The sequence below is a fragment of the Rhinichthys klamathensis genome, unplaced genomic scaffold (genome assembly GCF_029890125.1).
Source record: "Rhinichthys klamathensis goyatoka isolate OS25496 unplaced genomic scaffold, OSU_Roscu_1.1 h1tg000177l_1, whole genome shotgun sequence".
In the NCBI taxonomy this organism is placed as follows: Eukaryota; Metazoa; Chordata; class Actinopteri; order Cypriniformes; family Leuciscidae; genus Rhinichthys; species Rhinichthys klamathensis.
This window is the reverse complement of record NW_026606706.1, coordinates 545,459-572,500: the sequence shown is the minus strand read 5'-3', so window position 1 is coordinate 572,500 and position 27,042 is coordinate 545,459. Positions and strand designations below refer to the sequence as shown.

Below are 27,042 nucleotides of genomic sequence, written 5' to 3'. Positions count from 1 at the left end.
TTTGTACCACATTTTTTATAATGCTTAAAATTGTCCTAAAAGTCCTAAAAAACGGGGGAAATGTTCACAGCATGAAATAATTTCTTTCTAAGTCTACATAAAGCATCACTTCTTATTGAGTATTGCTACAAATAATCCCGATGCCTTCATTTTACAAGTGTATATATGATTATTACCCTTTCCCCCTTTCGTAGTTACCACAGTATTCAAATACGTAAATGACCACATCCTCATCACAAGCATATTGTGTGACTTTGAAGAAACACTGTACCATCACTGAGTCTCTCTATTGACAGTACATCATGACTTTGGTTATGCGAGTGATTGATGCGTACACCCCCTCCTCTGAATTCAGCATTAAATGTGCGTGGAATAATCGGATCTGATTTGGCCAAACAGACAAGCGCAGAGATGCAGTCATATGAATAATGGAGCATGGCAGACGCAGTATCACTCCGATAATTTGCCAGCTGGTCAGTGAATGGCAAAGCATGTGTTAGCCATTATATGATTTCATCATAAAATACCTCATCCCTAAGAACATCAAAAGATGCGAAAATAAAAGTTATTTGCTTTTAAAAACTCAAATGAAAGAGAAAAATATGAATCATTAAAAAAGTGGTGTACAAAAACCATGTTTTTATACTTTTATGGTTAGTCTGACTGCATATATTGCATTTGTGTATTGTTGTTACTTGCAGATGAGCTAACATTGTAAGATGTCGGATTTTCAAGTTTCATGACATTAAATTTAATAGACATGAAGGGAGTGGGGAAATCTACTGTGATTTTTTTATTTTTTTTTGTATCTTGCAGAATTAGATATTGTTCTTGCAGTGCAAGAATGAAAACTCATTAGATTGCTTTGCTGATGTAATTGTCTTCACAAACCCTAAGGACAGAGGCTTTATTTCATTTAGAGCGTAACGCTTGAGAAATAATCTGGCTAATTTCACTTAGCGTACTGCAGGAAATTGTACAAATTCGGTGGACCTTTTGAACAAAGTAAAAATGATGATGTTTGATTCATGCTGTATCATATAACATGATGGAAAGTGGGATGTTTTCCACTGTAGTAGTCTGTAAATACAAAAATGAACAGGAAGTTACTTGTAACTATGGAAGACTATTTCTGCCTCAGAGTAAAAAAAAAACTAAAATAAATAAAACAGGCAATTGTGACACATATTTTAAGATAAAAAATAATCACATTGTTAGAAATGAAGTCACAGTTGAAAGAAGTCACGGTTACAAGAAATATATTTAAAATGACATTTTTATTGTTATATAACCTGTTAATTATTGTGGTGGAATACAAAAAGTTGTTAATCGTTACTCCCAAAAACAAAAAAAAACAAAAAAAATATCTGATTGTGTATCAAGCATTTCTTGTAATGTGTTACACAGCCAAAACTATTGAGCGAGGAATACAGTAGTTCAGAAATGTTTCCGGTCCAGCAGTTTTATGATCACCATCTTGCATTGTTATAGAGACACTGGTTTTTGCTTAGCAAACATGTTACTTACAACACACCTCCGGTTCTTTAACTTCATGTCTGATCATGGTATACTTGCACACTCTCCTTTCATCAGACATACTTGCTTTCCAAGCATGTTTTCTATTGCCTTTTTAAGTGTCCTTGAGATTCTGGCTTCAAAAGTGAAACGGACTGAGGCTTGTGCTGACTCGGCCGACTTTTCCTAAGACAAAAGGCTGGATCATTAGCCATGGGGATCTGAAATGTGACTTGGCAGACAATCGCGGTGTATGATCAAACAACTTGTCAGTGTGTTCTGTCGAAATGAAGGGGTGAGAAAAGAAAGAAAAAATCATTCAATAGAGGATCAATCAAGTTTGTGAGCAGCGAAACAAATAGTGCTGATGATGCAAACGTGGGCCGTCCCTCCAGGACATGGCGCTTCATTTGGATATTTGTTCTCCCTCATGAATGTTCCATTACGTGATACCATGGACTGCTAATCACATTCCACAAGAAAGACAGTGCTTTTAGGAATGTTGAAAAGCGAGTGGTTCTTTCTAATCTTTGAAATGCCTTAAAAGTGACAGAATGCTTTCTCCTGCCAAGATGTAAGGCTTAGATAGAGAGATAAATATGCTGTGGTCAGCTAAGAGTATCTCACGAGCAGAGAGGCAAATTTAATAATGTATTATCATTCACTAGAGAAGGTGAAATCTCCTTGTCCATCACAACACGCCAGGGCCGTTTTATGTTACCCTTCATTTCAAAGGGAGCAATGTGCTGCAGAGACACCTGCTCTGATAAAAAGGAAAGATGCAGCTCTTGGCCTAGAGGGTTAGGGCTTCGCTTTTTGATTGCACTGGTAGTTCCGCCGTTCTCCTTTCGCTCAGTTTGCAAGTGAGTTTCTTTATGTTTTGCACTACAAGGGCAATTAGAATGAACGTGGTTCATTGTGCAGCACGGACAGTCTCTTTGTGAATTCTAAGTACATATCCCTTGTACTTAGCATCTGCCCTTAACGGTATGCGCACTGCTGTGAACATATTTATCATTTGCTTGCCCTTGGACAAACGAAATGTAACAATTAGCAATGCAGTTTATGCTAATTTGCAATTCAAGATGCAAAAAGCTTAAGAACAACTGTTGTGTTAAGGTAAGGTTGACCCTGACTTTCTATGACCCAGACGTTTCAGACATAACAATTAAATACCTCAAAGAGCATTGTTTTCTGTGCACGTTTTTGTTTTTGTAAACATCATGTCCACAGGCAGATTTACCAGACGTAGCTAAAAAATATGTTTTACTGACATAAAACAGATTTCACTTTGTACATCCATTACAACTTGTATTAAAGGGACAGTTCACCCCAAAATGGAAATTCTGTTTTGTTGTTTGGACCTCATTGACTTCCCTTCTCTTGTATTCTGCAAAAGAAAAAATAAATACTGGTTTAGAACGAGACAAGGGAGAGTAAATGTTATAATAAATAATTTTTTTGGGTGAACTATCCCTTTAATGTCATATTTGGGCACTTACACAGTAGTGCAGCTCTCTTATTAAGCTGCTGAGTTTAGGGCAAAGTGTGTCAAATTTTACAATTTCACTGTTCCATAATTATCAACGGATACTTAGGGCTGTTATATCCTTTCACTGTGAACAAAATCGTTCCTAATAAAAGAGAATAGGGGGTGGAGAAAAACTGCGGGAAGACTAATTCTCTTCCAGCATTTGAAAGCTCGCCTAAGTGTTCCAGTCACCTTGACTTTGCAGCCACAGGCCCGGAGATGCTGTTGCTTATCCCGCCTAACCCCGGCCTGTCAATTAGGTGTTTAAAAATTAATCTCTTTAACTGGAAATACCATGCCAGCTTTTTTCCATCTGTAAATGGAGTGTTATTAATTCAAGCTGCGCAAAGCCAGTGTTATGAATAATGTTATCAAAACAGATTTCCACACGTTTAACACATCACCCGCTTTTAAAAATCCTAAGTATTTTTTTATAGCTGTGAACCAGACGCAAATGGATTTGCATCCATTTTCCTTTGCTCACGAGGGCATGAGATACACGGAGAGAGGGCGTCAGATGGGGGGCTCGTAAGCTCTGCTTTTTAAAAAGTTTACATTTACATTTCTTTTTGTCTTTCATCTTCTGTCTCCAAAGCGGCTCAGTACATAGAGCCTGGATTAGTGCCAGAGTCGATTGTCGCCCCAAACATCCTCATTCCCTGTAGGATTGCTGCGAATCACATTAATATGTCCGCCCGTCTTCGACAGAACGCACTCCACTGTGATCAGTCCACAGACTATCTTCCGTTTCTTAGTGTTCGAGTGCTTGTTCTATCAAAGTGTTTTGATTATGTCGGGTTTTTTACTCCTTGTTTGAATTTCTAATATCATTGCGTGTAAAATGTGGAAGGCATTTACATATTGGCACCGAAACACATTTGTTTCTGTGTAAGGACAGCAATGTGCGCATTTATAAAAGATAGAAGAAGAGAAAATTCAAACAGATGTGTGCTGAGGACAATTCCAGTTAACAAAAATAAATAAAGATATCCACACAGACCCATCTCTAGAGATGATTAGCACTAGATTGCGCAGAAGGCTTCCAGAGTGCGATTGTAGTAGGCTAATCTAGCTTTCAGGGTGTGCACTAGTAAGCATTCAGTGATCAATAATGGACTCATTTTTGGCTGATTACTCCTGTAAGGCACCCCCCCCCCTCCCCCCCTCCCAAAAAAAATCTTTTTTAGACCCTAAGGGTATGTTTACACGACAACGATACTTAAAACTTTTCCTTTGAGTTTTCCGCGTACAGACTACACCATTGTCAAAACGATCCCCATTCACATGGACCTGTTAAAACGACTAAAAAGGCCGTATTCTGCTTCTAAGCACCCAAAACGGCATTGTCGTGTAAATGAACGGCCAAAACGCATAAAAAGTTTTACGTTTTTAGTTGAAACCGGTGTCGTGTAAACAGCCCCTAAACTGAGACATGTTTGATTTCCAGACCTTAGTGCTCATCACCCCCCATATAGACCCTAAACAAGACCCTCCACTACATACGAGTCGCCCTGTATAGATTTGCTTCTCAAAAGGCAATTAATTCAAAGGCCTTTGAGAACATTATTTACTCATTCTTCTTTACCTTTATTAATTGGGTTATGCAATCCTCTCTCAACAAAGCTTCATCCACCTTTGAGGAGTGTCTGTTTTTGGCAACGATGGTTGTCATTGTATGCCGAGTGCTGTCTTTCTGTAGGACGCTCACTTGAAGAAACAAAAGTAGTGGAGGGGCTTTTTTATGCAGTCATCACAGGCAGTCAAGCCTTTAATCCTCAGCGGTCCGATAATGACATCCCCTCTGCATTTATTACATGGAGGAGCGTGGAAAAATGCTGACTTTGAACAAATGAACACTCTGACCTTTATGCAATAAATATGACACAGGCCATATAAAAAGACAAGATATCTTCTTCTGCTGGGGTTTGCATCAGAGACTCATTGCCTTGCCAGTGCTGTGTGGCCCACCACCAGAAAACAAGATGTCTGCGACAATACTGCACATGAAATCGCAAAGCATCAATCTGTGGAACACAAAGGAAATATTTTGAAAAATGTTTCACAGTGAAAGTCAATGGGGTTCAATGTTGCTTTGGACCTCATTGATATTAATTGTTTAGACAAAGCACTCTTCAAAATGTATTTTGTGTTTCACAGAAGACAGTCCAAATATAGGTTTGGAATGACAGGGTTAGTAAATGATGATAGAATTTCCATTTTTGGGTGAACTGTTGGCGAAGCTAGACACCCCCCCCCAACCCAAGTCATATGTCCTGGCGCCAGGACTGCCAGTCAAACCTACCCTTTGTTTTTTGTTTTTTCATAAGTTACAAAATATGACAATGTTTTTAATTATTGATTTAATAATTATTTTTTAGTGTAAAGAATAAAATCAAACAATGCAGCTATACTCACGCCCCAGTGCATGCTGTGAAGAGGGCAAGTGAACCACAAAACCACAAAATTCTTAAAAAAAAGATTTTTTTTAATGCATTATCAGACTCGCCTGTTACAGTATGTTGGTTCAAAGTATATAATGATAGTTGATGTTGATGTTGTTAAAAACTGTTAGATCTTTAAAGTAGGAAATAACCTAAAGTTTTATTGCTGTTAATTTATTTGATCTAACAATCATTTTATGCTCTGTGCATGTGTCTTATAATCTTAACAGTTTGCTGTAGTTTGTTGCATCCACACAAGACCTGTATTTTTTTTCCTCTGGTGGTGAACTGCTCACCATAAAGGCTGCTTTTGTTTTTATCCCTGACCGTGTGCGACAGTTAAGGATTTATGAAGATTTCCTCCCCTTCGCCTGCCCATCTGTGCGGCTGTCTTCAGCGTGGCCTTGAGAATATGTTTCAATTTATTAAGCCAAACCAAAGGACTCATTATTTCAGAAGAGGGGCACGGAGTGACACACAGAATTGGTTATTAATGGAAAGTCTCTGCCACAGGGCAGTTGAAATTTAATGATATCCTACAAGAAAATATGATGGTGTCACTTTCCCAAAAGTCATGCGAAATGTCAGCGTTTTAAGGTCCCGACGCTAATTTTATGCCCGTGCACAGTAATGTTTGGGAGCGCGTTTAGGAAACACGGCCCAGTGCCTGTGCTGATTATCCCCCTCACCTTCCTTGTGCTCTCAAATGGGTTTGTGCAGCAAGCGATTTAATCTCTAAGTGTAGGGAACATTAGTGGAGAGAGAGAGAGAGGAGAGAGAAACACCACAGTGCATTTCTCAGAGATAAGGCTTTCCAAGTCAAATGTTACCTGTTAATCCAGGGCCGGCCGACTCCAGCACTTGACTTTGACTCTCAGCAAGAATTTGGTAATGGCTAATTTTCATCTCGGAATTAAAGAGCAGAAAAGAGCAAAGCCAAGTGGGTGTGAGCGGGTTTAGCGGTTCTGCGGTAGATAGTTGTAACAATCCTGTAACACGTGTGTATTCACCGTGCCCATATGCACAACATTATGCACCTTTAAGTCATTCTAATGGAATTTGCCCACTACGGATCACAGCACACATTTCTAACTGTGGTCTACATGTGTACACATGCTGTAAAGGTAGAATTGCTTTCCCTTTCATTGCTTTTGTCTTTTTCTTGTTTTTATGTTTTGTTATGTACCCTAGTTACAGTTTGCTTGGAAGGCAGTGATGTATTGATATTCCTGAAACATCTGGTTTAGAGGTTCCAACCAAAGCTTTAAATCTAAGCTTAGCTAAAAATGGGATATCTTTCACTTGCTGCCTTGCAATCGCTGATATTTCCTGATATTATATATCTATCTATCCATCTATCATCTCTATAAGGCAAACAAAACCTAAATATGCAAGGCTTTTAAAGCTTAAAAAAATCAAACGTTTAGAGTTTGTCTTGACGAACTGAATTCCTGAAATAACTTTTCCTTGAATTTCAATTTCAAATTGCATCCTGTTTGACACCTCAATTTAAATTCATCATGATATTTGCATACTAAGCAGTGATTAGTCTCTTCTTTCCTATCCATTCTTTTTATCCATACCGTATAAATCGCTCTCTGCCTTTCTCACATTTTATTGTTTCGTTTTTTTTTTGGCATTCTTGCCTTTATTTTCTAGGACAGTACAAGAGTGCACAGGAAGCAGTGGTAGAGGAGAGAGGGCAACAGGGTCGGATGGAACTACAGACTCCAACCTAACTGTCTTTTTACCTAAAAATATCCTTGGTGCTCTTATATTTAATCATCATTCTGTTTTTTAGAGTTAGTGATACATTAACATTTTTAAAGAGGTTCTTCAAACTGGCCACTTTCGGTTAGGTCAGTAAAAACAGTTTGCTGTTGAAATATTTGTAAGCAATAAGGTACGAGAGGCTGTGCTGTATCGTGAATAAGTAACGGCTGGAGGGCGTTGTTAGGCACGACGCGAAGCGGAGTGCCTGCAACCCCTTCAGCCGTTACTTATTCACGATACAGCACTTGCCTCGAGTACCTTATTGCTTTTATAAAACGGTTGCCACACAATAAAAATATTAAAGCCGAAAAATATGTATCTATGCAACTTTCATGAAGTAAAATCACTAAAAGCCTGCCTTCCGCTGGAAAAAATAGTCCCGGAACGTGAACAGCAACAGAAGTTACATATATTATTTCGCCAATAGATGGCGGCAAAGACTGTCTTTATGAGTGAGTGAGTGAGTGAGTCTGTAGAGAAGGCTTTTGAAAGGACTCGAACTTGTGATCACGGAGAAGACAGACGCAACTGACAGATGACTAACGTTATGCACGGAAAACCCCATGACTGTTAAAAGGACAAAATATGCAGCGGACATTCAAACGCATTTTTTTATTATGAATATAGGACTGACCTGAAGGAAAATGCTACGTCTACTGTAAATGCAGGTACACTCGCTTACTCGATCTCTCACAATGCTCTGCTCTAGCTTTAAATGAACAATATCAATGAGATGAAACACCTGTTTAAGTTGCTAAGAGTGGTTGCTAGGGGTGTTGTGTAGTGATACATAGAACCGTTGGGTGAAGCGGTCATAGCCGTGTTTTATCGTGAATAAAGCACAGCTATTGACCAATCAGAATTAAGGATTGGAACTAACCGTTTTATAAAATGGAATGCAGAAGAGAGAGCAGACAATACAGTTTTAAAGATTCACCTCTGTGTAATGCACTGTTGTCTCCATTTATGAGACTGAAAGGTCATAACCACTCCCCTGGAAGGAGGCAACTTCTTCAGCCCCATTGGCAGGTCAAATAAAATGTAATTGTCTGCTGTAGGTAGCGGAGAGGGGAACTGACATCCTCCACGTTTTAAACATTCAATTCTCCTGCTGCGAGGAACACAGGTTCGCAAGGACACAGGCTTCACCTGTCAATATATCACAGTGACTGGCTAGCCAAATGCTGCAATGCTTTTCCCCCTCTCTCTCTCCCTCCTCCGGCTCAGTGCCTTCATTGGAGAAATCAGCTGAAAGGTCCACTGGGACCTCAATTCAAACACTGCAACTTGCAACATATGGCACATTTTCAGCTCCCAAGGTCAATTAAAGCTATTTATTGCGAGAATGTTGCTAAATTTCCCAAGGTTTCCACTCAATTCATCGCAGAGTGCCTTGTCTATCATATTAAAAATCAGTCGAGTGGTTTACACTCTCCTTGTCATGACTTTCCATCAAAGATATCAAAAGCTTTTGAAAGTGGTTCGAGACATTTTATCTGCTCTTATCGCAAACATTTCTTTTCGCTCTTCCCTTTTCCTCAACGCAGCCGCTCACAATACAAATCTAATAACATGTAAATTGGAGATAAGGCCAGATCCCTCCAAGTGATATTTTTTTTACATTTATAGTTTTGTCAAGTTGATTTCTGAGCCCCTGTTTTAGCAGCACAACACATGAGGACTGAGAGAATTAACAGGAAAGGTGATTTATCATTGCTACAACACTGTCAAGGACTCCCACTGCTGCCACGGGAGGGAGGGACAGCGTGCGCGCGTTTGTGTGTGTGTGTGTGTGTGTGTGTGTGTGCGCACATGTTTACGTGTGATTGTGAGTATGTGCGTTGTTTTAAATTATGGCATTTCATTCCAAATGCGTCGTATTTACAGCGTCCCATTTTTATTTGCGGCTCCTATTATCCAGCGAAACAGTTGCACATGAAATGTTATTTGTGACACGGCTGACCTAAAAGGATTTCATAAGGATTTCATTTTTGAGGCAGAAAGCTGCAAACGGACCTGTCACAGCTGCTGCTGGCAGCCCCGGTGGAGAAATATCACCTGGAAAACACAGCTCTCTCCTTCGCTCTCTTCATCATGCTGGCGTCTGGCACTGTAATTAAGTCCAAGTCAATGATTCTGGACCAATGGCAGGAAATAAACAGCTAAAGCCTGGGCAAAATGGAGTGCTAGAAACAAGAGAATGCTCACAGACACAATTGCACTCAAGTGTGGCAAATGTAAATGGAGACTGACCAAAAACAATGGCAAATTTCGGTTATTTGAGAGCTGAATTGGTCATTTGAGATGAAATGTGCTGTTTGCTATCTAATGCATGACAGATTGTTTCCTAGTAACAAAGCAATATGAGCCACCCTGTGATCCAGTATTGTGTTTGCGGCGAGGTCCTGCTGAGTCTAAAGCAGAAGTTGGTTTAAGCAATGATGTATTATTAATGCCAACACCAAATCCAGGACTACGGTGGCTGCAAACCAAATACAGGCTTCTGACATCCAATTCTCCTCTATTGTTTCTCATTTGCTGATTCGCTACATGTTTGGCATCCAAAGAATCAGAGCCATAAATGAGACAAAGAGACGAAAACATACTGTGTCTATATAGCATATTTTGTGATGTAATAATTTCATCAAATTCATATAATTCACTCTGTTTACATGATCTGTTAATGATTGCACAAAACTATGCCATCGCACAGCATTAAAACAAGTTTTTCTTAATTATTTTTTTCTTTAACCTTTGATTACAAGCAAATGCACATCCATTATTCGGCCGCCCATTGTCGGTAATGATCCTGAGTAAAATGCGAGTTAAATCGGGGAGAGATTGGAGGAGACCCTCAATGGATTCCCAGCACTCCTCTTGGCCTTTCCTCCGTCCAAGAATTTCGAATCGTAAAGTCTTAATAGTGGTGGCTGATATTCAACTGTTGGTTGGCTGAATGTTTCCAGGGCATTTGCAGATGCTCGGAATAATCTCTTATGTTTTGCTGCAATCTGCTGCGGAGATGGTTGAAATAAATACTTTAAACTAATTAATGTAGGACCAGCTGTTACCAAGTCTTGGCTGGCGTTAGTGAATGCTGATGGCAGAAGAGGGGCTCCTCAAGTCGTGCCGTGTTTGTGCATGATTTAGGGAGTCACATAAACACGTATTAATTCTGTATGAGGGCCTGATTCTGGGGTTTAATACTGAGAGAAATACATTTCTAGGCTTTTAATTAGTAGTATATAATGATTTAAAACAAATGTTGTAATGACCTTATAATTAGTTGTATTATCTAAAATATAATTAATTAAAATATATTATAATATAATAAAAGAAAAATATTAATCAAACACCTACAATAAATGTATAAACCACGATGTATAGCTTATCCCATACCATTTGTTCTTTGAATGAATGAACAAGAATTTTGTAGGTGTTTAATTAAATATGAGGTATATATAAAAACATTATAATGATTTTTACAGCTTTTCTCATTTAGAATATTTGATCTAAATTGCAAATAAAACACTAAAGTCAGGAAGTGAATTTATGCATTGCAATATTATAGTATACTGTATAAAAATAGATATTCATTTTTAAATTTGCTATAGATTACATTTTTCAGTGTTAAATTATTAGTGTTTTGAAGAGTAACATTAAGTGGGTGTTAGATGACAGCAAAAATGTGATCTAATGTAAAAATGGGGGGAATTAGCATGCTCAAAATGGTACACACATATATTTGTGCATCCCTAGATAAAATGAACTACAATATCAAAAGGCATTAGCAATTCATTCATAATGCGTTACATTAATAGAACGTATTATTGAGATATTCTTCTTTGCCATCTTCTTGCCATTTAGACAGTCGGAATCATCGTGTTGTGTTCTGTTAGTTGGTGACATGGCCTGTGTGTTTTCTCGTTTTGTAGCTGGCAGAATGTTGTGAGACTTCTGCTGTGATTGGCAGCCCGCTATGACAGCGTGAAGATAGTGTCAGCGCAGGGCTGTGTGGTTTAAAGTGAGTTATGATAGTCTGTGTGTACATGTTTGGCCATGTGTGTGTGGAGATGGATTCAGGGGGTTATGAGGCCTTTACGTGTGTGTAGTGATGGATGCAGGCCTATGATAGCCTGTATAAGGCTCTGGCTGTTAAGATGAATGTGGAGTTTTGATGGCCTGTGTGTGCGTGTGTGTGTGGAGAGAGATGTAGAGTTATGATTGGCCGTGCAGCAGATGGCAGAGGTCTGCCCTAACGGAACTGATGAATGGCAGATGATGTCATCAGGGCACTGACAGGCACTGGTGGCTGCTTACAGGAAGTGAGCAGGAATCTGCTTTACATTTCAGACCCACTGGACATCTGCTCAGTGTCCACACTCACGTTATTCTCTTTCAGATGCAACTCAGATACTTTTAATACTTTAACTAGAAAACTTTTTTAAATTTAGGTAGGTAGTACTGTAGCCTAGTGGTTAAAGATCTGGCTGGTAACTGAAATAATGCAGGTTCAAACCTAAACTATATCAATAATTTACAACAAAACATACTTAAATATGAATTTTGAATGATGCATCATCCAATATATTATTACAGCAAATGAATTGAAACATTTCTTTATTTAGTTTTAATGCCTCCCTGATGTCATCTGAATTTTACAGAATCTAAAATGTATATCTAATAATTCATTTTAAGATATAATAAAATATATGTACTATTTAGTTCACTCAAATTGAGTGATGGAAGATTTGAAAAAAATATTTATATATTTTATTTAATAATGTAAAAAAAAATATATAATAATATAAAAAATATATATAATAATTAAAATAATCTGAAAGGTAGGCTACACCTTATCGTTGTGTGTGTGTGTGTGTGTGTGTGAGAGAGAGAGAGAAACATTGTCATTAGACTGTAGATTATGAAATGCAACTTTAATTCATGGAATTATTAAATAATGAATTACAATACTTTTGAAATAATAATACCAAAAAAACAACAACACTAGATATATATTTTTTATTATTATTGCAGTGCATGTGTTCTTGTAGCTCATGGTCATACATGGCATTAGGAACGCCAAGGTCATGGGTTTTAATTCCAAGAAACACATGCTATTAAAGTGTGTTGTATGTATTGTAAATGGATCTGGATTGAAGTGTCTGCCAAATGCATAAATGTAAATGTAATGCATATTGATTGTAACATAACTGTTTACTACACTATAAAGGGGATTACATTTTTTTTTTTCTAATACGAGGTACTTCAGATTCCTTTCATTTACCAGCATAATGTTTAATAAGTTGACATGGTGATTAATCTTGGAAAGCTGTTTGTAAAGACATGCTGCACACTTTACAGTGCTCATCCCAGCGTTTTCTCTCCTTATGACATTCAGCTGGAAGTCCCAGTGGACTAGGTGATAAAATATATACTCTTTAATGTGCCAGCCCCTGTTTTTATTTGTCTGGTAGACATAAAATCCTTTTTCTTTTATTTCCAGAGGGTTTTAACGGCAGCCCCACCTGTGACATTTTACACCTGCACATTTATGTGTCAACCATCGACTGAGAGAAAATAAATGATATTTATTTTCCTCCTCTCTTTTGCTCTACCAGGTTCCTCTTGAATCTCTTCCAATCATATTGATTTTTTATGCACCGATTCCTTTGAGGGAGTTAATTCATTTGCCCAGAATGGCATTGCCAGTCTGCTGAGGGGGCGGCAGTAGTGTTGAAACATGGTCAATGAGGGTTCACCACCTTGTGCCATATGGCCTTTGTTGAGAAGCCAGGGCCCTTGATAATCTCAGCGAGCCATATGCATCTGCTTGAGTGCAGTTTTTTTCCTATCAGAGAGTTTTCGTGCCATATGGAACGGGTGGGCTTTGTCTCCCAACATATCCATGCCCTCAATGCTACCGAGAAACACATAATTTCCAAAAATGCAAATGACTATTTCTTAGAAGGGCCTCTCATTTTATTTGTATGTAAAATCTCTCAAGCATTTATAGCGGCTATAAATACAGAAGCATCAATAATAGAGTGCCGCGTGACACTGACAGAATGGGCTATCAATCATATGTGCTTGATTGGGCATGCTTGTATAGATGTTAATTTTACATCTCACAAACAATCTGGGTGTATAAACACCAATTCAAGAAAATAATGATTTATTTTACAGCACAGTACTACATGAAGTGTGTCATCTGTTGTGCTGAATGTGTATGTTTCTCTGCTTGCCACCAGAAGAAACCCCCATGTGCACGCCGACGGCGAGAGACGGCTATGAGAGGCTGTCGTTTGCAGGTCAGACTTTACCTCCAGGATTCCCCTCACCCTTCCTCTTCCCTGATGGGCTGTCGTCTATAGAGACCCTTCTGACTAACATCCAGGTAAGAGACCTCTCTGTCAGAAGATATTTAGCAGAAGGTGAAATACGCCATGAATGGTCTTTCTTGATCCAGTTCTCACTGGTTGATTCAGATGGTCTTCTAACTACTAATTAGTGAATTGGTCAAATTCAGACTATTCACAAAGCATTAATAACATGATTGACGACAAAAATGTGTTATGTTGGGAAACCAGCTAAGACCAACAAAGGCTCTCAGGCTGGTTTAGGCAGGGTAAGACTGAATTTCCCTCAAATGGACATTTGAAAATGGTATCGAGTGTTGAGTTTTTTTTTAACCTATTGAAGTATAAGACATCCAAAGAAACTGTCGCACAACATCTGAAATAAATGTTCAATAACCAAATTGCTAAACAAACCAAATTGATGAATTGGACGTCTCAGTATTCAATTATAAAAGTAAAAAAAGAACAAGTCATAATTGAGTAATATGATGATTCCAATAAAATGTTTCCCTTGAATTTTAGCAGGCTATCTGCTGTTTGCTATAGTAACGTTCTATTTTAGCCCACTGTGGATTGGCCAGCTGACACATGTCATGGTCTTATCACGTCATGTGTCATAACACAGTGAACACCAGTGATTCTGAAGATTACACATAATAGAAGGAGATGGCACATCAAGTCGTTTATCACAATTTATGGCAGTCTAAAGCCACTGTTTGGAAAATATTGTGAATGGAGGCTGATGTGCAGTGATATTAGCATCATGCTTGAGGTTAAGTCAAACATTCATACTGTAAGAAATATTCATGCTGTTTACATTTAATCATTTAGAAGATACTTTTATTCAAAGCAACTTTCAAAAGAGGAAAAACAAACAATTTCAAATATTGATAATAATAAGAGCACCAAATCAGCATATTAGAATAATATGCATCAAAAAACAATTCTTTACCAACTTAATACCCGGTGCAGTTGCCTGTGGCAGGTTTGTAAAAAAGTTGAAATACTAGTTTTCTGGGTGCTCCTCCAGCTGATGTTTTTCCCCATCAAAACAAATGCACAGCCGCATATATTCACCACGACTCCCTTGATCACCACTGTGGTTGTCATGCAAGTGAGACCCAGTCAGAAAGATGAATGTAGTTGATTAACACCGCCTCTGAGACTAATGATGTGGGTACAGTATGGGGAGTGAGAGGTTTGCTCATTGCTCTTGTGATATGGCCATCAGATCTATCGCGTTGCTTTCGGCCCCATTGTTAATTAGCAGGACTCAGTTCAGTCAGTCATCTTTAATCATGATTTCAGGGTAATGTTTTGATTGAACATTCACACACAAATCAACAAAACGAACCCAAGCAGAAAATTGAGATAAAGCAACTTAGTCTAAATTGGGGTCATACGAAGGAACAATTAGTATGATATAGCCCATTGCATTTGGCTTAATTGCATGTGTACAGGGAATAATTGTTTTGAAATGGTCACCGCGCTGTTTGCACGGCAAATACCTTTTTAAGTGTTGTTTTGAGCTGCTGTTTAGTTCAAGATTTGATCGTTCTTATACAATCTGCTGCTTCACAAACTGACAAACAGAAGTTATAGTTTAATTAAAGCTTATATTGTGTCCATGACATGTTGCTGTTCATTTGAAGAATGACAGTTCATCCAAAAATGAAAGTTCTGTTATCATTTGTTCACCCTTATGTCCAGTGTTGTTTTGAATACCATCATCTTTGACATTGACTTTGGAAAACAAGTTTCTTCAAAGTAGTTTCCGAACTTCGAGTGCCACTGCTTTATCATAAAATAAAGCATTCATATAGTTGATTGACTCCTGAATAGGTGTGTGTGGACTTTGTATAACGTGAGTTTGTCTCCTGCTGCTGCTGAAGGGTTTGCTGAAGGTGGCAATTGATAACGCCCGCGCTCAGGAGAAACAAGTGCAGCTGGAGAAAACAGAGCTAAAGATGGAGCTGTTTAGAGAGCGAGAGCTCAGAGAAACCCTGGAGAAACAACTGGCTGTCGAGCAGAAGAACAGAGGTGCGTATTACACACACACACAAACACACACACACAAACCAACCATAGAGTACACACAATTTGTATATCACCTGTAGTTTGATTCTTGGTTCTAGAGGAATTTAATGAAAAAAGACAAAGCCTTTTACTGTACAATTTTTGAAATTATATTTATTTGCCCCTATCAGTTGTATTTATAATAGGGCTTTTTTTTCCTCACTACAAAAAATATACCATGTGTCATCTTTGTATGTCAACTGCTTCATTTTAACTTCATTTTAACAGTTGGACTTATTAGGTTGAGGACTTACTATCTATAAAATTAAACCAACGGAATTTTATGTGATAAAATGTATAACTAGATTATACATTTTCTGAGTAAAATGTGTGTTGCTTTCCTGTGTCGTTGTGGGTGGTTTCATGGTATTGCTAGTCAAATGCTAAGAAATATAGGTGATTACAAGGTCATTGCTAGGCAGTTACTAAAGGTATTCTGGGTAAGTTTTGCAATAATGCAAAAGCAACCACCATAATTATACGGAGCCCTGCATTTGACATGCGGGACAAAAAAAAGTATGTATATCGTGGCCACAAATTATCAATTTGTTCCCACAACTAATACTGTATGTCAAAAATGTTTGTTCCCTCATTTTAAGTAAATCGCGTGCACCGTGCACTATATAATAATTTGTCCCGTTTTACTAAATTGTGGCCACATTGGAATAATGTGTTCCCTTGTTTTAATTAAATCAAACATATTAGTTCAATGTGGCCACGATTTACTAAAACGATTGAATTAATTAAGTCATAGGAACAAATTCTAAACTCTTTCCCCGCCATTGACGGAAATTTCCTTGCCTGACGTCGTCATACTCTGATTCTAGTCAGAATATGAGTCTGATACTGCTCCATTGGGCTGTGATTATGGGGCGTGTTTCAACCAGGAAAGAAAATGCCTCTGCACTCATTTGGATAGACCTACAACCATAGGCGGAGTTTGACATTCGAGCCAGGGGGGGCAAAAAAAAAAAAATCATTGTAGCATTCATTCATTCATTCATGTAGCAATCATTGTCGTTCGGACACAATTAGGATAAATGAAATGTGGACCACTTTTGCACTGTTAAAATATTATCTTCAACCAAAACAAAAAGATTTTTAGTTTTTCTTTTCTTTCCTTTTTTCAAAACACATTGTGGCAATGAGAGTGATTAAAGTTATATTTCGCATTTTATTGTACTTCATGAAACATTTAAAACATTTTGAGACACGGGAAAAATGAACAGTCACACAATAGCCTACTCTCCACGTTTGAAACACAATTGTGGCAATGAGAGCGATTAAAAAAAAAAAAGTTATTTCGCATTTTGTTGTAGCCATTTCATGAAACATTTAAAACATTGAGACACGGGAAAAATTAACGGTCACATAGCCTACTCTCCACTTTTGAAACATATTGAACAGCATATTGAAAGCAGTGTGTTGAGTTTTTCTCCATCTTAAGCAGTTATTTGGCAGAGAAATAAAACTTACAGACCTAGATATTGCTCAGACTAGTGCAACAGTAATTTTCGTTTTTTTGCGTCCTGCGTCGATAATGGTCTCAGGTGAGAGCTTGGCCGTAATGTCGCTTTCGATGTGAAGGATCGCAAGAGAAGAAAACCTGGCTGCTCCCATCGTCAACCGCAGCCTGTTCTTTATCCTCTCATGGAGAGTCGGCCTGGCATGAATAATACAGCGGTTTTAGTCGTTTTTGGGGATCCATGTGAACGGACGTGTCTGTACGCGAAAAACACACAGGAAATTCCTCACTTACCGCGATACTTTGAGATCCGCCAGTCGTGAGAAAATTAGCTTCTTTTTCAATACAGTAATTAAAAATAATTTAGCCTTAACTTACTCATTATACCCGCAAAAATGATAAGATAAGACAAATAAAATGAGAAAATATGAATACAGTATTTTTTTTTTTTTTTTCAAAGCACAAGGCAGGCATTAATTGGCTCTGGTCTGGGGGGGCAGTGCCCCCCCTAGCCCCCCCCAAACTCCGCCTATGCCTACAACCAATCAGAGCAACGGAGTAAATGTTGAGCGACTTGCCTTGATCGCGGTTCTCTGTTCCTCTTTTAAAATGAATGCGCTGTCAATATCTTCTATAACAGACACGATGGCGAAATCTACACATCTCAATTCTCCAGCGGCAGCCATTCTTTGTTGTAAACGAATTCAACCCAAGCCCTCTTTGGTGACGTGGATGATTACATTACTGTTGATTTATCTGTCCATCATCGTATAAAGCCAGCCCTGACAATTTGATTGGTCTGAACAGCTCTGGTTCGAGCATAGTTGCTCCACAACGGATCAAGTCCAGACCGAACTGACGGACAGAAATGCCATGAAACTTTTTTCCGTTTTGGAATTGTTTATGTTATTGGACTAAGACCCTCACCCTTTTTTTTTCTTTTTTTCTTTTTTTTTTCTTCTTCTTCTATGTTCTTTTCTTCTTCTATGTTCTAGTGATCTAATAACACGAATACAACTGTATGATCGTTGATTTATGCCTTTATTGTTTGTACTTGAATTCTCTATATAAAAAAAATAAAAATAAAAAAATTCAAGTCCAGACCGAACTTCCCGACCTCAAATGTTGTGGGCAGGCTAAGTTCGGCTGGCATCCAGGCTAGAAATTTCCTGCTTTCCATGTTTTCACTGTTATGTGGTAGGGGGCGGTATTAGACATCTTCTGAAAGAGTACATAATCTCCTGATCATAACACAAACACGCCGAAACAAGCGATAGCATATGTAAGCAGATGCATATTTAAAATAATGCGACCATTAGAATGTTTTCTGAAGGATCATGTGACTGAAGTAATTCTAGGCATCAGTTTTTCATCAGAGACTTTTGGTGGCCTTTTTTGTCTTGGGCTTGTAAGCCATAAACCAACCACTAGGGGTGCACGATTCAGAAAATGTCACGATTCGATTCGATACCGATTTTTTGTCTCAAGATTCGATTCAAAATCGATTTTCGATTCAAAAACGATTCTCGATTCAAAAAACGATTCGCAGTACATAAATGTAGTTTACTTTTTCCTATGTGATTGATTGCAGTAGACACAATTTAAAAGAAAAAAACCCACAACAAATTAAATGTAGTTTGATATTACTTTATATGTTTTCATACAAAAATAAAAACTTTTGCAACTAAAAAGTGCAAAGTGCCAAGCTTTGGCTAGCTTTCAAATACATTTAATTCAAGTTTAAAATAAAACTTAAATAAAAAGCTTTTACATTTAGCTTTAAAGTGCTGTAGTCAGATCAAACAATTATGCTAAATGTGGTTTAAGGACTACTTCAGCTACCAGGCTGACTGTTGAAATGTGAACTCGACTGGGCACATTGAACTTCCTAAAAATATATACTAATGTCATAGAACCCTTGCAAAATTATTTTAAATAGATTTTAAAAAGCCACTGCTACTGGTAACATCTATGGTTAGATTGATTTGTTTAGATCCAGTGAAGTCGTTCATAGGCGTAATTTGCGGGTATCTCCAGTTAACTAGCAGAGCATTCATTTAGTTCGCTATTAAGGCCCTGTCCACACAGACACGGGTATTTTTATAACCGTGACTTTTTTTACGCGGTTCGTCCGTCGTTGATGAGAGAGAGAAAAAACTATACGAGTGCGGTTTAGAACCCGTAACCTCTGACACGCTTGGCAAAAGATCTACAGAACTCAAACATAAGATCTGCGGATCGATGCATTTATTTACGGGTTGAGCAGAGAGGCTGCAGTTTGACCAGCGGGCGGCAAGAACTTGCAATGTAACTATTTATCAGACGGTGACCGGCCCTCGCGGCCTCGAAACACTACCGGACCACCGGTAAAAGTCCCGACTCACCCGATTGCCACTCCGCCCGTGCACGCCATTAAAAAAAAATGTATGAATCGATTTTTGGAATTCTATGAATCGATTCTGAATCGGTAAAGATTGAATCGCGATTCAAATGTGAATCGATTTTTTTGCACACCCCTACCAACCACCCACAAAAATGTACAAAAAAGTACAAAAAAAAACATCTTTCCAAAACCCAAACCAATTTTCAAAGCATAGAACAATTTGCGCAAAAGTGCATTAAAATTACCTGAACAGCTATGTTACAGACACAGTTGTTAATTACAAGCACACAAAACAAAGTAATAGAGACAAGGTCATAAATCGAGCAGAATAAGGCATATTCACATTACGATCAATACATGAGCACATATTGATTATGTGTGCTGAAGTGCTTTTGGGAATACAGTATATTACAGTAACTACACGCATAGACAATGAAAATGAAAGATATACTGTACAAAGCTTTCAATCGAGTGAATGTGGTTGAACTCATGGAAATATGAATAAGTAATTTATGTTTCTAAATGAGCCACAATATTTCTCGAGGGAAGGCCATGATTGGACTACAGATTGATAATAGTTTAGCTAATAATTTTCAACTCTCTTTGAGATTAAAAGTGATATGTGTATTACAGATGGCCTCTAGTTACATACTCTATTGTATTTTATTATTGCATGAACATATAATTATGAATCTACATTTTGGCATCAATAAATGATTAAAAAATTTTTTTGCACAAAAGTATTGTTAAGTGTGATTTAATAGTCTCATATTCTATGTATTTATCCTACATAATGAATCAAATTGAGCTTATTAAGCCAGTTTCACAGAAGGTTCCTTATAAATGTGCCTACAGCCCTCCAGCTTTCTTCTGTTTAATATTCAGCGTGCCTCTCTCCTCTCCTTCTTTACAGAAAGTTTCCCTTAACCTCGTCTCATTGGCATTTTAACCTAGGTTAATCCAGGTTATCGCTGGCTCAATTATTTCGCTAATGACACAGTCAATTTCTCATTGAACATTTTTGCAGCTGCAACTTTTCTATGAATATTTCCTCACTGACAGAATTTGAAAACCAGCTCTCCATCCTTTAATCCAGCTATACTTCTGCAAATGACTGGGGTCCTTGACTGCTGCTTTTCTGTGTTGTTTGCACACAGCGATCATTCAGAAGCGATTGAAGAAGGAGAAGAAAGCGAAGAGGAAATTGCAGGAGGCACTGGAGTATGAGTCTAAACGACGAGAGCAGGTGGAGCAAACCCTGAAACAGACATCACCCACAGAAAGTCTCAGATCACTCAACGGTGAGACAACTTACCTGTCTAACGTTGACATACTTCAATTTGTGTATTTTTGCCATTTCATGTGGATTCCTAGATATGGAATTTGCAATGTTGATAAAGGTCACTTCATGTCAAATATATTTTATTCATTTGCTGAGAACAATCTGATGAAATATGCTTCAGTATGTTAGAGAGATTTCTACAAAACGAAACCTTCATTACAAGGGTTTATTTTGGGATAATGACCAGGTAGAATACGTGATCCAAATTAATACACACCTACTGACCAAAAAAAAAAACATAAATGGCCATGAAATATTAATTTAAGTCAAAAATTGTATTATATGAAGAAGAAGAAAAAAAGGAATCATAAAAGAGACTTGAAGCTTGCACATTTATCCAGAAAGTGTGTTTGGGATAAATTGTACTGTAAACAGTGGTACAATTTTTGACTGCAAAAAAAAATCTGTATAATAAGCTGATATATATTGTGAGAACTTTGCAATATGATGAAGTGTGCGATAAAAAACATATCTTCCATAAAAACAAGCACTTTCTTTTCCAAATCTGGTTCATTCTGAGTGTTTGCTGTCAAAGTAATTTGAGCAAAGTGTTGTTAAATTGTCTAAAATTAAATCAAACCCACTAAATGTTTTATCTTTTTTGTTAAATTAAATAATGCTTTGATAAAATAAAATATAAATATAATATGTATGCTGAACCTAAAAAAAATAGAAATGTTGCCTTGTCATCGAACTAAAATAAAATTACTAAAACTAAGATCAAAATAAATTAAAACTGAATAGAGATATAAAAATAATGTTAAATTATAAAAGCACATAATAAAAATTAAAATGAAAATTGAACATAAAAAAGCTAATTCTAAGAAATTCTAGAAAAGCATATAAATAATATTGAAATAACACTGCATTTGACACATTTTTATTACATCCTAAAAGGTTTCAAATGTTGAATGAAACTAGTATAGTCTACATTAGCTACATCTGTACCAAGCAAGATCTATAAGATCAGGGTAACATGTGGCGAAATTCTCTGTTCAGTATTCATAACACTGCTCATCCATTGGTCGAAACTTTGCCCTGACCCGAGCGATCTGCTGAGCACATCCACCCATCACGAAAGACGAGGCTAGAAAACTTTCCTAATTAAGCGCAGATGTCATGGATGTTTAATCGTCATTATCTTTTCATTTTGCCAGACTCGTTGACCCAGGAGATAGAGACTGACCGCAGCAGTGGCAGAACAGATGCTGAGAGGACAATACAAGGTACGTGTTTTTCAAGAGACTATAAATCTGGGCTCAGCTCCGGTATATGAGCCTCGCTTTAACTCGACCTGCTGTTCATGCATGCAGCCTGCCATCTGGGCCGCAGATCCTACAGTTCAAGACAAAGGTCAAGATCAGTGGGATCTGTCAAGAGAACATTTCTAGACGGGGAAAATATATGAAATGATGACAGTGGCATGGTCTGCTGAGTTGGAGAGTTGGAGTTTGATGAGATATGAAACAAGGAACGAGAAGAAGATGAAACATTAAACAAGCCCACTGAGTCAATTAAAATTGTACTTTTGTTTTGAAGTTTTTACCAGCAGGGATGTATTAAAATATTATTAAAGGGATAGTTCAACCAAAAAATGTTATATTATTTCATCATTTACTCAACTTCGGGTACTTCCAAACCTGTATGAATTTCTTTCTTCTGTAGAACACAAAATATATTTTGAAAGGTTTTCGATTTTTTTTTTCTCGTGCAGTGAAAGTCAATGGGGTCCAATTTTGTTTTGTACATGTTTGACTTTCTTTATAAATGTGCCTACATCTATAATATACAGATTATGTTTTATATATATATATATATATGGTATTCAGCTCAATAGATGGAGGTAAAGGATAATATTATATGGATAGAATCTTTGGATAGAATCATTTTAAAGATAGACCCCCTTGACAGTAAGACCCTTTCTGTTGTGTACCTCAGAGACCAATCCAATTTAATGAGCATAATAAGAAGTTTCATTATCTGAAGATGACCCACAGTGGAGCACAACACACCCACTCAAATAAATACACACACACTTTATTGGTTTATGGGTATTTATGGACCCGGTTTAGTCTGGTATCGTTTCACAGAAAACCACTTGTCCATTTGCAAATGTTTCAGTCACACTCTTTTAACTACACCTTAAGTGTTAAGTCGCTCATCGCTCTGATGTCTATTTTAATTGTACCCAGCAGCACATGTGATACAAAAAACGTCGTCTTGAGTGGTCTCAATTTCCCTTTGAAAATAGTGTGTGGAAATTGCTATGAAATGTGGGAAATGGCATTTTAATACCCCGTCGCAAGTAAAAGCCCCGTAACCCAGTTTGATTAGCCTAGTTAATTTTTTGGTGTGTGTGTGAAGGAAGTTTTTAGTAAAAATAAATGGAGATCCAGTGCAAGGAGTATGATTTTGCCCAACTAAATCGAGTGACATTGACTTGATGAACAGGAAATTATTCTTTTTTCAGAGCATATAATGTCATTAGCATTATGATGGTTCTCATGTCTAAAGATTAATAATTTTCCAGCTTTAATTGCTAAAGTAAGAATAAGCATGGAGGGGAGAGAAGCGTGTTCATTACTACTTGATTTTGTCAGTAGTTCCTTTGAGCAGACATATTGGGAAATTTGAGATATTTAGGTCATATGATCCGGAGAAAAACGTATGTTTTTACTGACAATACTGTAGTTATTACTCCACAAGATGCAATCATTTCATAGGTTTTATGGTCAGTGCCCTTGAAGAATTGACTTAAAAACTGGCATCGGGAATTGTGTATGTGTATGTATTAAAATAGCGCGTGTCTGTTCAATTATTTCTGTGTTCATGTCATGGTTACTGTGGACTACGTAACCAGTGTGGCATAATTACTCTTAAATGGCAAAAACATAAAAAAGGGTGCTGATAAATTACACTTGCATGTGAGGGGAAAATTCTATTCCAATTTGTATACAAAAAGAAAACAGAGACGTGCTATAATTTCAGCACTTGGCTGTTGGGAAAAATAATAATAATGAGAGCATAATTTCAGAGAACTAATTATTTCTATTTGTCTTTTGTCACACTCTGTAATTCTGCTATATTAACAGAGTCTGTGTTTATTAATTGCTTTTCCAGTGTTTTGAATCCATTCCAAGAATAAGCTTGACTGTTTTTCCTGGCTCCTTGCTTCTGGGAGCACATCTCGCCACTAATTCCTTGTGATACCGAACATAATATCTCCCCGTATCTCTTCCCGATGCTCAGCGCGCGCCTCTCGATGTTTTCTGCAAGTTTACACGACCCTGTGAGGGGAGATAAAGTTTTTTGTTGCAAGATTAAACATCAAAACAGTTAAAGTGAAATTAAAATTAAATGAATGAATGTCACTGAAGCAAAAAAGGCAGTAATTAATGGTTCCCTTAATTGTCTTCATAAAATATTTGCATGGGCATAATTTGCATAATTTACATGTATTAATTAATCTTTCAAAGGAATTTTATGCTGAGAGAAGCCAAAAATTCCTTTGTTTTATTTAGTATCTAATGAAATATTTATCCTCTTTAATGAACTTTTCATCTTGATTTGAATATAAAAATGCCAAAGTTTTAACATATTTTAATGAGGGGGTTCTTTCATAAAACAACATGGCAGTCATTCGATTTTTCCCACTCAAGAAACATTCCTGTCACTGTCTGCACAAGCTAGGTTAGCTACACTCCATTTGACCCAGAATTAATATGCTAATTTGTACATTTAAGATTAGCTTTCTGCTTGTTTTTGTTGTCGTTTTTTCATGTTGTTTAAATTTGACTGTGGTATTTTAATATTTTAATTGTATATTTTCTAAATAATTTACGATAATAGTTTTGGTTTTATTTTTTGATTTGCTTTATTGAATATTTGCTGTCGTTGTCTGATATCAAAATACTGTACTATCTCCAGCACCAAATATGGTGCAATCTGATAAATTAAGGCAATCACAAAATCAAAATCACATGCATTTATCACGATCTGAATAAATATGTATATAGCATTTATATAATGGGGTAGATGATGTGGATGAAGCTCTTGACATGCCCTGTGATCCTATAGCCATGTATTTGATTATATTCAATATTTATCAAGATCACAATATTAACCCCTTTTAAACCTGTAAGAGCCGAGTCAATGGCAAAACGCATACAAAATAAGGCATGTTGCAGCTCTGTGCACAGGCTGCAATTAATCAATGTTCATCAGATTACTGGATTCACATGAATCAATATGTATATATTTCAGAGTTAAATTAAATCGCAAAGCATAGATTTAGGAATGTACATCTAATAGTAGAAGAAAAAAATACTTTTTTTTTTTTTCTTTTACACAAAATCAATGGAACACAAAATCAAAATGATTTTATATCTGTGGTATCTCTGAGCAATCCCAAAAAAGGTAGAATATAAATGGTATGGTAACACACACCACTTATGCAGCAGATACAGTATCTGTCACATCAAATCTCATTTCAACCAATTCCAACACGGAGCAACCTCGACCAGTCCCTACTTTTGCTCATCGGAATATAATTTTATTTGCACTGTCAAAGAGATAAAACACTGCTTAAATGCTGTGATGCAGCATTCCCGGACAGAGGAAATGTTCTGGTAATAAATGTCAAACAAGCTCCTGAGCCATGCTTAACAGATGCTTTTACCGGAAGAGGCAAAGAGACCTGCCGCCCATTCAGGCATGCACTTGCCAATGAAGGTTCGCTGGAAATGGACAAAGCTCATACACGTCAAAAAAGACATTACAAAATAAAGGCTGCTATTTTTGCTATATTCCATTTATGCATATAAAGTGTCAATTGTGAAGTGCCTTGCATCATGAGGGCAATATTATGTTCTTTAAATGTGACATACATTGATCCAGGGTTTACAATGGTGTAATTTGTGCAATTGCATTGCATCACTGTTGCTTATCCTTGGTTTATGGCTCTGTTCTGTTCTGTATACTTACTTTGTCTCTCCCTTTATCAATAGCAGATGGAAGACTCTTTCTGAAAACCACAGTGATGTACTAACAGCATGGTGTTGAAGACTGGCAGCGTGTATCGTATGAAGATTCTCCAGAGTCCCCTCGCAGGGTAATTTAGTTACAGAAACAGGTCAATCGCTCGTAGAGGTGCATCAAGGGTTTATGCTTGGCCCGATGTGGAAGACGGATTGTGTTCGAATGTAGTATTAGGACTCTTATTCTCAATGATATAAACGTTATATAATGCCAGATGTGGGATTGGATATGATGAGTTGGCGAAGGTGACAATTTGAGCACAGTAAAATGTACCGTTTGGTACACTCGATGATAATATTTACAACAAATTCACAGCACTGAAGATTTTTTATACTGTATTTAAACCAGCGAAAAAGCTTCGAAAATTAAATCTGATTCAGAGGTTTTGTTTTGTATTAAAAAAAGGAAAAAAGAACATAAATCAATGTCATAACTATTCGCCAAGATGTTAATGATCCAAACTTGGAGAAGAACCTCTGAAAATGTGAATTTGAATATATGTTGATCAACAGAAAAGACTAATATTTGCTTTTAATGTTTTCTAAACTAGAAGAAAAAAACAATCAAGTTTCATTTCTATCATTGTTGTATATACAAGAACAGAAAATAGGTTAACTCACTCACTTTGGTATTTGTATATAATGTTAAAAGTTGGTATTGTGTATGCAGTAGATCTATTAGAAGAACAATGCCAACGTTTATATTGAATTTATAGATTTGTTTTGTTTCTGAGCCATCATTCTTTCAATTCGCTGCCACTATGGTGAGGAAGCATGCAGGCATGTAAATGTGTTGTCCTGAATTCATGTTATTCAATAAATACTTAACTGTGCTGAACAAATGTACTGTACTTAGGGTTTCTTCACTCACATCCAGTTAAAGTTGATAAACACTACTATCTTATTCACAGCTACATTTTCAATTTGCAGTGATATGAATCTGAAGCTTGTATGGATTGATTTCAACTTCAGTTTATGGAAAAGTTGTATAGCCAAATGTTACCCATCATTATTACACTCAATTTGGTGTATTACTTTCAGTGATAACCCCCTTTAAATAGTAAGTATTTAATGCATCATAATACAAAAATATTTATTATTCTTGTCAAAAGCTTGTCAAT

The 27,042-nt window shown here is 37.1% G+C and overlaps 1 protein-coding gene across 1 annotated transcript in view; it reads left to right on the top strand.

Moving 5' to 3' along the window:
- The window catches only part of dachd (dachshund d), a 114,227-nt gene extending 87,464 nt beyond the window's left edge, over positions 1–26,763 (top strand). Inside the window, 5 exon segments of the mRNA XM_056260651.1 lie at positions 13,512–13,657; positions 15,512–15,659; positions 20,701–20,844; positions 22,043–22,111; positions 25,892–26,763. Of these exon segments, the coding sequence (XP_056116626.1) occupies positions 13,512–13,657; positions 15,512–15,659; positions 20,701–20,844; positions 22,043–22,111; positions 25,892–25,932 (548 nt within the window). The 3' untranslated portion in view covers positions 25,933–26,763.
- The last annotated feature ends 279 nt before the right edge of the window (positions 26,764–27,042 follow it).